At 32.0% G+C, this 16,407-nt stretch overlaps 1 protein-coding gene across 1 annotated transcript in view; it reads left to right on the top strand.

Moving 5' to 3' along the window:
• The first annotated feature begins 56 nt into the window (after positions 1-56).
• LKRSDH (lysine ketoglutarate reductase/saccharopine dehydrogenase) overlaps positions 57-16,407 on the top strand; it is a 316,693-nt gene continuing 300,342 nt past the window's right edge. The window contains exons 1-2 of the mRNA XM_085960429.1: positions 57-305; positions 9,737-9,883. Of these exons, the coding sequence (XP_085816555.1) occupies positions 234-305; positions 9,737-9,883 (219 nt within the window). The 5' untranslated portion in view covers positions 57-233. The remainder of the gene's footprint in view (positions 306-9,736; positions 9,884-16,407) is intronic.

Genomic DNA, 16,407 nt, shown 5'->3' with positions numbered 1-16,407 from the left:
CACCGTTCATTGATGTAATAATAATATTGTTGAAAAGTTGGCAGCGAATTGTGGCCATTATGAATTGATCGTTATTTGCTTTTTGTTTTCAGCGGAAAGCACGAACAAGCCGCGCGGTTTTTACGCTATCCTTACACACGCCGACTAAGTTGTGATTAATCCATCCCCAAGGATCATTATTCGGATGTGAAACTCGGGCGAAACACAAATAAACATATTAACAATACGGGAGAATGTATCCGTTGTCGAAATGCCTGGCGAAATATCACCACGCAACTAAACACCTACTGTACAGATGTAAGCATGTGAGTATACAATCATACACAATACAGCGCGCGAATATTGTAATTTATTTTGATGGATAAATTCGCAAATGAAATTTCGTTAAGACCTTTCATTAAATTCACTCGCTGCATGAGTCTTTGTGGAAAGAGCTGTAATGTTAACCACTGCCTTTATTTTACTTTAAGCGGGAACCAAATTGAGGTGCATTGTCGTGAACCACGTGAACTCACGGCGATATTAATAATGTCTATGGTTCGTCATTCCGCAGAATATTTTGAACCATCACCATAGCTGTAAATTCACTGAAGAATGACACTGATGAAGAGTGCCAACTATAATGTACCTATAAGTAATTTGAATTATTATTAATTATTATTCATGCTAATTTTAATAATTAATTTAACAGTTTCTACGTGTGCGTATGTTAAACTTACAATGTGACCTGACACCCATAGATAATATTTTGAAAAGAACTCAACCTGCAGATCATAGATGATAGACAACATTATTATAGAAAATACATATTGCCAACCGCTAAAAACAAAAAACGTGATTTTACATGAAAGTCGAAAAGTGTAGGAATGTGGAATATGATAAAAACGTTCAAAACGTCATGCAGGTCTCGATGCAGTGAAGGTCAACGTGAGGTGACCTCATTGTTGTTTTAGTGATTTCGACAGATTTTGCCAACTAACAATGTTCGTTTACAGGTTCAAAATGTGTTACGGGATGGGAGCATCAGTCTGATAACATTTTAAACACCAAGAATGACGACATTACACCCTTTTTCCTGTAGCGGCAGCTTACCGTGACTTCACGTGATATTCAGCGACATGCACCTCTATTTGGCTCGCGCTTTATGGTTCAAAATTGTTAATAAGGTGAAAAGTTCAATAGAACCTCATCTACACACCTTCCTATGTATTTTAAAAATACAACATGAAAAAATAGCAAATACCACGTAAGCGTGAAGTTCGATAGTTTTGACAGAACATAATATGGTGTAGTTAGAGCAATATCAAGCGAGAGAAAACGATGCAACATGCTTCATGTAAAAGCAGTCGGAAATAATAATGGTGACAATAATTAAATTTACCAAGATTAATAGCACCTGTACACGTGCATGACTTTACTGGCACCAATTTACTACCCAATTTACCACAACCACAATTTACTGGTGAGTATTTTGTGGTGAGTATAACTCTTAAAACAGCTGTTTACAAGTAAAAGTACTGAGTGTCTCACCAATCTCATTCTTCGAGTGTACCTAAGCGAGACGTGTTGTCATTGTATGGTGCTATTTGATAGTTTGTGAATGTTGGTAAACGTCAAAATGCGCTGCGCGGTGTAGTTCATTTTTTCCCGGTTCGCCACTACTGTTCTACTGCGCATGCGCATACGTCATGCAAGTTTCAACTGTCGCGTGAAAATTCAGAAGTATTTGAACTTCTTGGATCTATGCATGCAATCTAGCAACTTGCATGATAATACGTGTTTATACGTGCATTTTTTTGTTATGGCTGCGACCTCAGCAGGCAATACATGCACTGTAAACGGAGCATAATTCGTGCGCAGTAGAAGAAACCACAATCTGGGCACTTTCAAGGTTAAGTAAAGTTGTTCCACTACAAAATTGAAACTAGGTTAGTAAGACAAGCCTTGAAAACAAGCGATATGGGTTAGGTTAAAAAGTCAATGTTATTCTAAGTTTGATGCTAATTTAACAGTTTACCCCGAATAATTGAGAAACTGAGGACCTTGGGTGTATATAGCTGCTTCTAACTTTTTATGATTGAATATTTTACTAACGTTTATGCCTGAAAGCTGGAAGAAGGAGCGATAGAGACTCGTCAATTCACGCTAATCATGTAATATTTAATAAACTGTTTTAAAGTAAAATTAATGATTAGTACTTGAGGAAAAATAATTAATCGTTAATCTTAGTAGTTTTGATAATGGCGTGACAACTAAAATAGATAGCGACTAATTTACTAACTTGTAGAATTTATCACTTTGCCAAGGTAGGTACTTTAATTTGAGTTAAGAGTAGTTTTATCTTTGGATAATGGACGCCTTCTAAAAGAGGTTTCATAACAGATTCTTTCAACGGAAACTTACTGTATGTTGACCACTTGCTCCACCTATTGGCCTACTGTGCGACAAGAAGATCTAGGCAATAACCGGAAGTCGCTAGTGCGGTTAAAAGTAGGAGGAGCCTGTTAGTTCACAGTTTTAACACGTGGACAACTCGTCGCTAACCGGACGTCGCTATAATCGAATTGCGGTTGAAAATGGGAGGAGCTTGTTAGTTCACAGTTTTAACACGTAGCTAAGAAGATCATGTCGTACAGTATGTTTTGAATCCAAGCACATATTGAAAAAGAACTTATGAACATACGACCGCTTCAGAAGGGAATGCTCGTCCACCATCACACATGGATATATTTTTTACGTAAAATTATAAGCATAGGTACATAAAAAGAGATTTTATGCGTTCGACGCAAGCGTTTAATATATAAAAAAACAATCCAAAACTAATAATCTATAAATAGTTACAGTAGGTATCCCAAGAATCTGTACAGTAGACGTATGTGTACTGTATTTGAAATATCCATAGAACATAACGTTAATTTTGTTTTCAACAAGTAGTGGCGCAGGCCCAACAGACAAGTACCGTAAACTCTTTTAAAATACAGAAACTTATTGACCTTTCATAGATACTAATGAGAGAAAATAAGATAATGGGTTTTTCCAAGATTTAGCGTTTGCTTGGTGGTAATTCGTGATAATTTATAAAATGGATTATGTATTTTTTGGTATTCATCATAATGTATTGTTCACTTGGTAAACTTTGTCAAAAAGGCAATAACAATATTTTAAACCATAACAATTATTGCTTACAACTGGTTACGATTTTTCGATTAACATTCCACTCAATTATGTCTTGGAATTATACCAACTATCTCTTATATAAGAAAATTCCTACCGTTGTATCACTCAGAACAAATTTTTTTACCATGCCCGATCCTAAGAAGGTCATATATTATGGACATCCACGAGGAGGAGGTTGAATTAACCGATTTTTGTTTTTACGAACCTATTGGGTCTATACTCTGGGCCCAAACACGCATTGAAAAACAACATGCAATTTTTTTCCAGACCCGAGATTTGAACCCAGGACCCACGATATTATAGGTCGACACGTTACCCGGTCATCGTGGGTGAATACACAATATAGACAATACCTAATCATAATATACCTACATGACAAAGTTTACCAAGTGAGCGAAGCACGTGCGTAGAAACACTGTCTATATAATATAGAAGTGATCAAATTTTATTTAGGTATGGTCCCAATATTGAAGCTTGATTTGATATAAATAAAAACGATTTCAAGTTAGACACGTTTATATTTTTATAAAAATCGATGTTTTTTTAAATAAATATAAAAAATATTAAAACCATGAATTAGTCAAAAATCTCTGGTGATGGTTAAAAAACTTAATAAACTAAATTTTAATAATACATATGAACATAAATATATGTTATAATAAGGTGCGGTCCGATTCAAAAAATTCACATTTTATTACATTTTTTACAATAATTGTTAGTTTATCTTTTACTAAAAATAAAAAATATTTTTCTTTTTAATGTTTTCAGATGCATATTTATTCACTAACACAATCGAAATTGTAAATTATAAAAAAATGTTTAAAATTGCAAGCTTCGTATTCTCCCGCTAGGTGCCTCTGGTAGGTAAAGACATCGCCTTGAGTGGTGCTGTGGTTAATTATTTCGTTAATTTTTATTTATCTACGTTATTAAATTTAATATACCCGTTGTAATATATCGTGTATAAATTTTCACAATCGTAAAGTATAGACATGGTTTTTTTTTAAATCTTTCCCTTCCGAACTTCTTGTCTTATTCTTAAAATTTAATTTTCAATGCAGTATTATTATGTATAGAAAATGAATATACTTAGTTATTTTTCTATTATACAAAGCAATGCAAGGAAAATATTATAATCTTTTTAAAGATAAACTATTTTTTTATTCAACCTATTTCACAAGGTTCAAAACTGTAGAATTATTTATTGAAAATACATAATACGGAAATAATTAGTATATTTATTAAAAAAAACATATTGATGTCGGGTGGGCCTCAAACCTGCATCCACTGGATTCCACCCAATGTGTTAAAGCACTAAATGTGCACCAAAAATTGTAAGTTAATTAATTTTTCCCACATTAATTTTCTTATATTTTGTGAAAAAACTACATCGAAGTTTACATGTTATTTCATAAATCGGTGATTTTAATAAATACAATTACTTAGACAGAGTCGCATTTTGATATTATTATGGACGACATCTTAAAAATACTCGTTGATACGAAATCTTGACATGTGTGTGATTATTTTTGGTAAGTATTGGGAAATATGGAAAAATATGTAATTGTACATTTAAAATTATATTAAAAATGGTCAATAAACTATGTGAGTTTTAGTAAGCGAATGTATTTTTGTACAAAAATTGAAATTTTGGAAAACCTAAATATCATTCGTATATTTTCAACTATCCCGGGATTTGGATTAGAATACTAATAATTCCAGGATTAAAAATTCTCCAAAAAATATTCCGAGTTTCATAAAAATTTTGTCGTCAAATACAGCAATGAAATAAATATAATAATTAGGTCAATTTTCATCTTAATTATTATGGTACTTGCCATGCTGTAATGACGGGGGGGGGGGGGGGGGGGTATGTCATCGCATGGAGTTTTAAAACGCTGTTGATGACCTTAGCGATATGGCTAATCTTAAGCCACGTGCTCTGTGTACAGAGAGCTAAAAGTTGTTCATTTAATTTACAAAATAAACAAGTATATTTTAAGGGTAATTTGCGTCATAATTTTTGCGTCATTATTTTAGTCGAATTAATAAAATCGAAGTTCTACTGTGCGTTGTACGCAAAAAACACGGCTTCATTTTGCCGAAAAATAGGCGCTCTCTATAATATATCATTACTCTGAGAGTTTTTCGGTTATTTTGCCGCCCTCTGAATCCTATCGCCCGGGTGCTATTGGTGCGAGCCTGCATGCGTGTTATTATAATTTAATGTTTATAGATAACCAATTTAAGGATTGACATTGCAATGATGTTAAATGATTTTAGAATATTTTTTTTTTGAGAAATGAACGAATAGATGTTAGTATTATTAAATTTCTATAAAACATAACGTCAACACTAAGCACAGCAATTGATTCATGCAACCAAATGTGATAACACCGATAAGAAATGAATGTTATTAATAAATTTGATTGGTTTTACGCTTATCCTGTTTACTATTTGACACTAATATAGTAAAAGTTGATAAAATAATGTGGCACGTTTATGAAATATTATAATATGCGATAGTTGAAATAGTTAAACATATTTACTATTTTTATTAAACAGATATCCAATATACTATTTTTTATTCAACGAATCACACACACGATTTGAGAATGTAACATTCTATATATTGAATATACCTACATAATTTGAAAACATCTCACGCATAATATACACACTCGACACAATTCGATAAGCATTTCATTTAATTTCAATTTCATTAAATCGTCGTAATTTAATAAGATGCCCGTAGCTTAATTGGAAAAGTATACTGGCGCGAATCCAGCAGATACAGGTTCAATCCCGCCGGGTGTCGTATTTTTTCTACAAAATGATTTTTTCTAGTGTGTATTTGCATGACATGTTTTCAAATTATGTATGTAAACAGATATAATTTATATTATTTTCGATTAGGCTTTCTAGATATTATATTATGCCTGACCTTTAAAACTCTCAAATATATTTCCCACCTATTTTCCGTATACACGAGACTTGAAATTATCGACACGTGTTAATGTGGTGACGATACATTTTATTAAAATTTGGGAGCTGGCTGGTGCTTCCAAGCATTGCGCGGTCCCATTCGAAGTTCCTTAAAAAACTTATATCTTGAAACCTTCACCAATAAATTCCTTATATTTTTACAGATATGAATGCAAAAACGTGGGTGTGGCCGATCTGGTTTTCGAGATAATTGAATCCATTATGGGTCACCGTTTTCAAATTATCAATCGACAATATTTTTTTCATTCAGTATATTATCACCCGGTAGCATATATATATACGTACCTAGGACTAATATTAATGGTTAAATTATTGCAATAGTGCAGTAGCTAATAATAATTCCTAATGATTTGCCATTGTAAATGTAATTTTTGAATTTTTAAAAAATGCCACATTTTATAAGATATTTAGTCAACTAGTTAAGCGCCCTCATCTATGACGATTAGATATTTACAGCGTGTTTATCATTGTTATTGATTAATATTTTTTAATAGAAACGCAATTTTTGTACTGAATCCAGTTTTTTATTAATTAATTGTACCAGTTTCGCCCGCCTCAGAGGGACATCGTTATAGATTTCAAATGTATCTTTATCTTGATTTTACTAATTCAGAGATTATAAACATATCTACACATATTCTACCGAATATTGCTACGAATATGCCTTCCATTTTAATTCCATATTAAAAAGTTATTTTGCCCAGTATTTTCTCTTTCCTCGTGTCAAACCATCGCCGCGTTTCGTCATAAAAAATCAAAAAACCACGCATACGGAAACTGAATGAATTGGGCACAACAAAAATAATAATCTATTTATATAAACCACAAAGTGTGTTTGATGGTTTGTTCCAAATTTGAAGTTATTTACCACAGATTAAGACAAATAATTGAGATGCTGAGGACTGTTCGAATATAAGTGCATGTTGAGTAAATCAACTTCAAATTACATAATACATAACTTGTACTAAAATAAATGGAAAAAAATTCCAGGCAAAATTGTAAATAACGATTCTATAAATTGATCAAGGTTTAAATTGATAAATATATCTAAAAAATATAAATAATCTGTAGGGTGAATATGTATAAATAAATTATTAAGATATTCTGCAAAAAATAAGATGTATTGACTATAAAGGAATCAGTGGACAATACAAATTAAAAAAAAATACTCTTAATACCGACAACCAAAAGACGTGAATAATAAATTAATAGAATAAATAGTACGCCGAGTCGAACAATTAACTATATATTATAATATATAGTAAAGTTATTATTTTATTTTGTGAAATTGTGTTTAAACATTGAATAGTCAAGGACACTAATAGAAATTTATTTTGGTAATGAAAAGACTTTAAATTTGAAATACACCATCAGCATAGGTATTTGCACTAAGTTACAACAATAAAATTTCTTTGACGCGACAATTACTGATTTTAATGAATTGAATTAATTATATATATTATGAAGTTACTGAAATAAATTGATTTATTAAGAGAATCTAAGTTAACAAGGGAATTTAAGTTAATATGAGAATCTAAGTTCGAAAAATAAGGGTTATCGCAAACACATGTGAAAAAAAAATATGAATTTGTTGGTAATTTAACAGAGCAAAAAAACACTTCTTAACTTTTGTTGAGAGCGTTGAGCGTCAGTGGTGTGTAGATTCTAGTAGTTTTGCTGATGATTTCTTGGTCCTTGACGACGAATTAGAATGACAAGTAAGGACGTATCTTTCAAGCTTGTAGTTTGTATTATCAGCTTGTAATTCTACACATCTATTTTTAACGTTAATTAATGTAAATGAGCTGTTATTTTTATTTAACAATCCATTATTATTATTATTCAAAGAAAAAATGTTGATATTTTTTATGTTTATTGATGTGTTGCAAAGAAAATAATAATGACGTCTTAGAAACCATGCCCACGAGATATACTCGAATGTTGGGAATAAAATTCGTACCTATAATATAATATGTTTATATTCCGTATAAATAGGTAATGCTGTGATATGAAAACTACATCTAACTATTTTTTTTACTATACTATGTGACATACATCTGTTTAATCCTCGGCATTTCATATTATTGTAAATAACGTGGGAAAGGGATGGTTGATAAAACTTTAAAGTTTGCTGGATACGGTTGGAATTTTTGTGTTTTATGTTGGAAAATCGTATGTGACATGGAACAATAGGTCAATAATTAGGGTTGTTATTAGTTATATGTTATTGATGTTTCTTTTTCTCAATTTATATAATTTTTAAACTTTTATTTTAAACTTACTTTATTCGCCCGATGAAGAATTTAATGTTACTAGGTATCTTGCATAAAGTCATGATCATTTTTGGTTAGGTGGCTTGCAAATCGAGCTGGGAATCGGAAAAGGGACTTGTTTCCCAGGACGAATCGACATATTATATACAAATTTTTCTACAAGAGTGCTAGTTGATTTTTCGCGCTTGTCAAACGTGCCACAAATTCGCATCGATGACGAACACTGTCAGTTTTAAAACAGATTTTCTTTTCATTAAAACATACATTTACGAGGGAAGAAAGAACAACAAAACAATGTTAAACTTCTTCAAAAGTAGAATGAAGTTTTAAACATTGATTTGTATTTTGTTACACTTCCAAATTATTGTCAATCAAATCTATTATAGGGAAATTTAAAATGTAAAAAAGGATAATTTACCATTTTATTATAGATCGGGATATATCGGTCCTCAAAAAGTGGCAAATGATGAATCAACTAAATTTTTCACAATACGTGTTCGAAGTATAATCAATTGGGTGTTTGCTCTGGATCAAAAAATCCATTGAAAAAAACCTCATGATATCATTGGCGAAGGGTGGAGGTAGTCTGTTAAGAACCGGCATAAATAGTGCACACTAAACTTCATCGGTCAAACGTATTTGTTTTCATTGAGCTAAGGCAACAATGTATAGATAGTGTTTGTTAGTTTGTACAATTTAATTAAAACCTGCCTAATCCAATCCATAGTAGCGAATAATCAAAAAATATTCGTTTATCGATTAAATAGGTATCTAAAATTATGCCATTAAACCATACATAATTTTAAATATTTTATAGATAGAAGAATATTTTTTATTGATTATGATTTGGTTTAGGCAGATCTTAATGAATTCAAAAAACTAACCAACATATTCTGTAATATGTATTTTTAATTCAACGAAAACAAAAAGTATGACTATTTTTGTCGAATCGCCCGTAGAATACTATTTTGGTTTGGTTTAGGTAGGGTTTAATTTAATTTGAAAACTAACCAGCACCATCTGCAAATTATATTCTTAGTTAATGAAAACAGATAAATATAACTGACAAAGTGTAGTGTGCACTATTTATATCGAATTTTAGCAGTCTACCTCCACCCTTCGCCACTGTGATATTTGCTAGACGTGGAAGTCGAACTCACATCGTGCAAACTATATATTATGGAATAGTGGAAGTGAGGCTTTCAAGACTACAAGTGCTAAATTATAAAACGTTGAAGTTATTTAAACTAATGTATGGTTGTGATATTTTACAATTTCAGGGGAGCAACGTGATAGCCATCAGAAGAGAAGACCAGTCAGTATGGGAGCGAAGGGCGCCATTTGCACCGGCCAACGTGTTGAAGCTGACTCGGCAGAACGTCAGGGTAATCGTCCAACCTTCCAACAGGCGGGCGTATCCTATGCAGGTACCTAAATTTTACCTTATAACTACACATTTTCGTAATATTATGCTGTTCTAGCTGAGTATGTGAGAGTTTTCATTATGCATATTTAAATGCATTCGTTGCAAAATCACTTACCTCCACTTTATTTTCTTTATACATTTGTTCAAAGTATTGTTCTTTCATTTCCATTTTAACCCATATTTAGATTATTATTTCACGAATCAATTGTATGAAAATAATTAGTTAGTTTTAATCAACATCTGTCATCAAATAATCAATATTATTTGAACAATATCGAAATATGATTTTCTAATAATTAGAATGTGTCTAAGGTTAGTGTATATTTCGTTATTCACATTCAAAATACGAATGGAATTAATTAACCTATTTGCGGTTATACGTCATAATATATTATGTTATAATAATACTTATACAGTATGACATACAGTTTTGATGCATATCTCGGAATAAAAGTATATGGAAAAGACTGATTTCGCAACTAGTAGGTAACTATGTACTACACTCATTTGAAAATATGACACACAACTAACAATTACTCTGTAAATGCCTTACCTCTAAGGAGCTGGTTGTGAACTGTATGATTTCGAATTTTCTGGGTTTCTATTATATGGTTAGGACTTCCAAGCATCCTAAACCATCACCATATAACCTTGACCCAAGTACCTGTATCGTACCTTTTTCCAATATTTTATATTTCAAAGAAGTATTTGGGGCGGTTGCATATCTCATTATTGTGACGAATGTCCATCGTTATAGCCTCATTAACGAATATGAGATGATGGTGATTACTGGACCTTTATACTATAGATAAAGTACCTTCATCTCCGAATGCCATTTTTCGTAAGGCTTCGTAGACTCTCACGAAAATTACATAGAAGACTCGCAAAAGAACCGATACCTACATTAAATTTTACTATAGTGAGGTGTTGAAGGCTCTACTGCGAAAAAATCTGAAATAAAGAGAATCGTCGGGTCGTCTTAAATTGATTGTCCAGTGCAAAAAAGTCTCGATATTGGAACTACAGAGACAAATCTACATGCACAAGATGCATTCAACTCTTTGGTCATGTTATTAGGAGAGAACTGAGCTCAGGAAGTGTTGAAAGTAGGCAATGCCAAGATCGTGTTATCTACAGCTGATATAGTGAGATCTTCAATAACGACTACTGAATTATTAACAATAGCTGGCAATCAGATAAGCATACGATCGCTCCAAATGGAAAGAGATTTTGTCGCACGATCTGACTAAAGTCGTGAAATGCTAACGAATAGCAATATAATGGGCATACAAGCGTTCGAAAAAGTTGTTAAACATGCGGAAGCTCGACGCCCTGAAAAATTTGTAGAAAATCTTATAAAATGATTTCATTTTTTGTGATAAACCAAAATTAAGTTTTACATATAAGCAGAGCTTTTACAATTTTCTTGATGATTGTTTCGTGCTTTGATTGATTTTTTACCAAGTTTTTATTAGCTCGTATTCTTGTTTGTCCAGTACACATTTTTTCTTGTGTGTCCAGTCCTAGCAACTAAATTATTACTATATACCGTGTACCGTTACCGGTACGTGCGTTACTATGGTAGAAAATATGAAATATCAAAATGACATTTCAGTATTCTATATTTTTTCAGTATTTCTATCAAGTACAAAAAAAATATTTATTAATATATAGAATTGTCAAGTTTATATGATTCAACAGAAAATTTAAAAACGTGGTATATAAAAAATTCTTTTTATCTTGTAATTATTTACTCTCAGATTATGAAAAATACGCGTACCTATTTCTTAGATTTTCATACTTTATAATGAAGTATCTAAGCCTAATTTGCTCACGGAAAATCTCTACTATTATCAGGAATCGATATCGCTTCCTTAGAATTAATTAAAATGAAAAGCGGCATTCAAATAATAGAATCTCCTCGTTAGGCCGTCAGTAAACTAAACTGTATTAGCAATGCTAAACAATACGCACAAGTCTAAAGCAGCCGTCGAATTGTAACAGATCTCGGTCAGATCGACCCAATAGAGAGTATTATACAGACCGCACGATCCGTTTGATCACAACTGGTTGGGGAGAGTAATGGGGGCTCAGTAATTAGGTCCGAGCCTCCTTGCCGCAACATAAAATATCTGAATTCGAAGCGCGCCGTTTTGTGTGTAAGTACACAGTCGAATAAATGGCCGGGGAAGGGTCCATCAATAATTCGCTGAACGGATTCGAGAGATACCTGCCGGGTAATTTGTGAAACGGCATCGGTTTGCCCCCTATTTGTACAGGTGCCAGTTGAAATCTTTCTCTTTTAAAGCGAGACCGAAGTAAAAATTGATTGTGTCGTTTCATGAGCATATAAATCTTAAGCGATTTTTTAGAGAATGTTTTTTTTCAGTAAAATTTTGTTTCGTATTTTTTTCGTTTTTGCGATAATGCAATCGATTTGTTGTGTAATAAACTTTTATTTATGACGGCGGTTTTCAAAAACAGCGCCATGTTACTCTTATACGCTGCAGGATAATTAAAACAATACAATAATTAGTAATTTCAAGCAATCCAAATTTATTCAATGCAATGATGCAAGGTCATAATGATATTATATTCTTTAATTAACTTTTTTTTCTATTCAACGAATAATTCACAAGAATTAAGAATGTGACATTATAATTATTGAACATACATAATTCTGAAAACACTTCTGAGAAAATAATATGTTATAACCAATAGAAAAAATCTTGTTGAAAAAAAATAATTAATTAAAAATTATTAGCAAGTTCAAGTAAGTTACAACAAAAAATCTTGGAGTGATCCGTGACGTCGGTTAGTAATTAAAGTAATGTCTACTTTGATTTAAAATACAAAAGCCGATCGCAAATTAATAGTAGCTCAATTTGGAAAGTGCTTTAGTGAATATTAAAAACCATTAGTTAAAATTTGTCGAACTTAGTGTAGCTCCTATAGCATAGTGGTTTATGATGCAGGTTCGATCCCTACTGTTTTTCAAAAAGATTTTTTCTATTGGTTAAATTATTTTCTCAGAAGGTGTTTTCAGAATTATGTATGTTCGATATTATATTCATATGCTTCAGTGGATGTTTTCTATCGAGTCGATAAGAATGCTATTGTATAATTTTCGTGGAAGCATCTACTCACGTTAACGTATCCCTTAACTTTACTGAATGTAGTCGTGAAACGTGTAGTGAAACTAATAAATTTTGTAAAAAAGTCGTTTACTGAATGATAAATTTAAAAAGATTTTTGATTACTGACATCAATTATTGTAGTTTTCTCTCGAAATATTAAAATTGTTTTTAAAGAGCACATTTCTCGTAGACGATAGGTCATAGGATAAAACTTTTAATAATATGGATGCAACGCCCATTGTGGACCCTATTTCTATCTGAATTTAGGTCAGCGTAGGAAGAGGGTCTAATTGAACCATCCTGAGACAGTACATTAAGAAAAAAAGACGTTGATATGGATTTTCGAAGGTAGCTAATAAACAAACCAAATATCGTCCTAAACTCGACGTGGCACGAGGCATGAGAGTAGGTGTATTTATTTTAATTAAAATAAAGATTGAACGAACAGCAAGAACTTAACCATCTTACTAATTTTTGATATTTTTTAGGGTGTCATAAAAATCTTTATTCACTATGGACCCCGTGAAAGGAAAGAAAACGACTGTTTTACTATAATTATTGATTGATACGGTGATGTGATGACAAATCATTATAGATTCAGTTTTAATTACTTTGATTTCGTACAAAAAGTGCTTTTAATCGAACGTATATGCCGTAGAAAAGGTATACTGTTTGTAATTGCTTTGTTCAATTGTTTAATTTTATTGAGGTGAAAAAATACGTCTTAAAACACCTACGCAATAAGGCAAAAAATAGTACCTACACAAAATGAAAACCTCTGTATTATAACAAATACTTATGAAAGGAGGCTAATAATAATAATTGTTATATTTTATATTTACTGATGTAAATTTTGATTAAATTTATAATTTCTTGAATAAATTTAAAACTTTGCTATTCACATAACCCATTATCTGGATTCAAATCCATATTGATAAAACACGTGAATTGGCCACACGTGGGATTCGAACACTTACCTTCACCCATTGCTTTGGAAGCGGAGATTGTACCACTCGTCCGTCGTTTGCGTTACTACTTTGCTTAACACAATCACTGCTGACTAAATAATTACTTTTTAATTACTACATTTAAATAGCATGTTAATTATATCTAATGGCCAACTAATGCAAACGCGTTGTCAGCACTAATTCACCAATTAAATTATTACTGAGGTAGCGTAAAATCACCAAAAGAGCATGAAATATCGTTATATATCAGGGCAGCACGCTATGCAAGGAAGTTCGTTCCATTTGTTAAGTTTTCAAAACACAATAGTATTTACATAGTTTCACATGCCTGACGATGGATTATTGTTGGTATGAATGCCGATATTGCTCAGAGAACAAAACTGGCATGGTGCATTCTCCCAAAAATCTATGCTATCAGTGGTCATGTATATATGTGGGACATGGATCCTTAATGTAAAAAAAAAAAAAATTGCCAATAGCGCAACGTGAGATTGGTTGAAAGGTGCATATTAGGCATGACGAGGAACGACCACAAAATAAACCGATGCATAAGGAGGCCGACAAGTGATGTGATAGAGGTACCCACCAGATTAGATAGCACTGAGCTGGGCATGTTGCTCGAACAGTGGACAATCACTGGACAAATACTATCATACAATTGTACAGAAGAAGCACTACACGATCACAGGGGCGCCCTAAAGTCCGCTGGATCGAAGAACTCATAAATTTCGATGGATGGATATGGCAGCAAAGAACTAGGAACCGAGAAAAGTGAAAGGAGCTATAGGATGCCTTCATCCAGCAGTGGATCGACCCAGGCTGATGATGATTAATAGTATAATGTATTTTTATATATCTAAATTCTCCGAAATGAACACAATATTTAAATAGGAATTATGATAAAATAATTGTAATAAATTAGAAAATACCAATAATTTTATTATATGTATAATTCTGTTCGTAGTAGAGGAATATTCGTTTGTGTTCTTTCCTAGATAGGTGTATAAAGGGTTTACAAAAACACAACAAATTCCAAGACACTTTTATAAAAAGAAATCGATTTTTACATTGAGAAAATAAAGTTCACCATTCTACCCGTACCGCATAGTTACTAAGAAAACAATATGGCCTTTTAGCCGATATTCCCGTAGGGTGTAAGGCTTGAGGTATTCGTGTATATATTGTAATTCAAAATGTCTCAAGAGTTCATATTGATCAGAAATATAGACTAATCGATGTAAAATAAAAAGTTCGAAGTACCCTGTTTTTTGAGAGATAAAAAGTTAAAAAGACAAAGAAATACTCGAATCACATTTGCCCTTGATCTCCCGATACCCTATATCTTGTTAGTACTAAATCTCTGTAGCGATAAAAATGTTTTATTTTTTAAGATTCTCTGCTTTCCTGCGTAGAGGTACAATGTACAGTTAGTTGCTTATCTATTTAAAATTTACACTCATCCATTTACTTGATAATGACAGGTTACTTTCAACATCATATTCTTTTTTATTAGTATCTAAATAATGTGTCAATGATTTCTTTTGAATTTAGTATTTTTTACAATGGAAATAAATGTTAATATATATTTGGCTGTAGATGAGGTGGATTGTTATTGAAATGAGAGTTTATTGATTGATACAAGAATACACTGAATACAATTATAAGGATTATGGTCGCGGCGAATGATATACTGGTGAGTAGGGAATCCAATCCCGGGATCCCGAATCCCGGGATCCCGGGATCCCGAGCTATTTTCGATACCTATGAATCCCGGGATTGATAAACATAATCCCGGGATTTCGGGATTGATTTTTTTATCAATTTTTATGGAAAATATAACAAAAAAAAATACTTTTAATACAAAATAACTACATTAGAAATAAACTGAGTTTGAATGAAGTTTGATGTGTAGGTTGCCGATTCATTTTATTTTTTCACATAGATTATTAAAAATGAGAGAGATTGGTAAAAAAACAATGCTTCGCACTTTTAAGAAAGTAATTCCACCATGATATCATACGTTTTACGGCAGTTTCATATTTGGCTGACTAATTAGATTTATGAAGCGGAAAGGCCATAAGTACGCCATGATTATTTGCTTTACTATTTTAAATCTCGCTGATCTATTCATTATGTCTTTACTATCAGAAATAGCAATCTCATATTAAATTCACATTATTATTTATATAACAATATTATTTACTCCATTAAACTTGTGTATTTCCAAGATTTAACGTATACAATATTAACAATAAATGTCTTAAATAGTATAAATTATACTAGATTTATTTTTGACCGATTTTTTCAATGTTATTTGTAAATATAAAAATTTTATATTAACAATGCAAAAAAATCCCAATCCCGGGACCAGTCCCGGGATCCCGGGATTGTCAAATTGTAATCCCGAAATCCCGGGATCA

The sequence above is a fragment of the Rhyacophila brunnea genome, unplaced genomic scaffold, assembly GCF_057557595.1.
Source record: "Rhyacophila brunnea isolate RB1 unplaced genomic scaffold, BYU_Rbru_1.0 scaffold_11, whole genome shotgun sequence".
In the NCBI taxonomy this organism is placed as follows: domain Eukaryota; kingdom Metazoa; phylum Arthropoda; class Insecta; order Trichoptera; family Rhyacophilidae; genus Rhyacophila; species Rhyacophila brunnea.
Note: the sequence above shows the minus strand (reverse complement) of the source record. Positions and strands in the feature narration are given on the sequence as shown.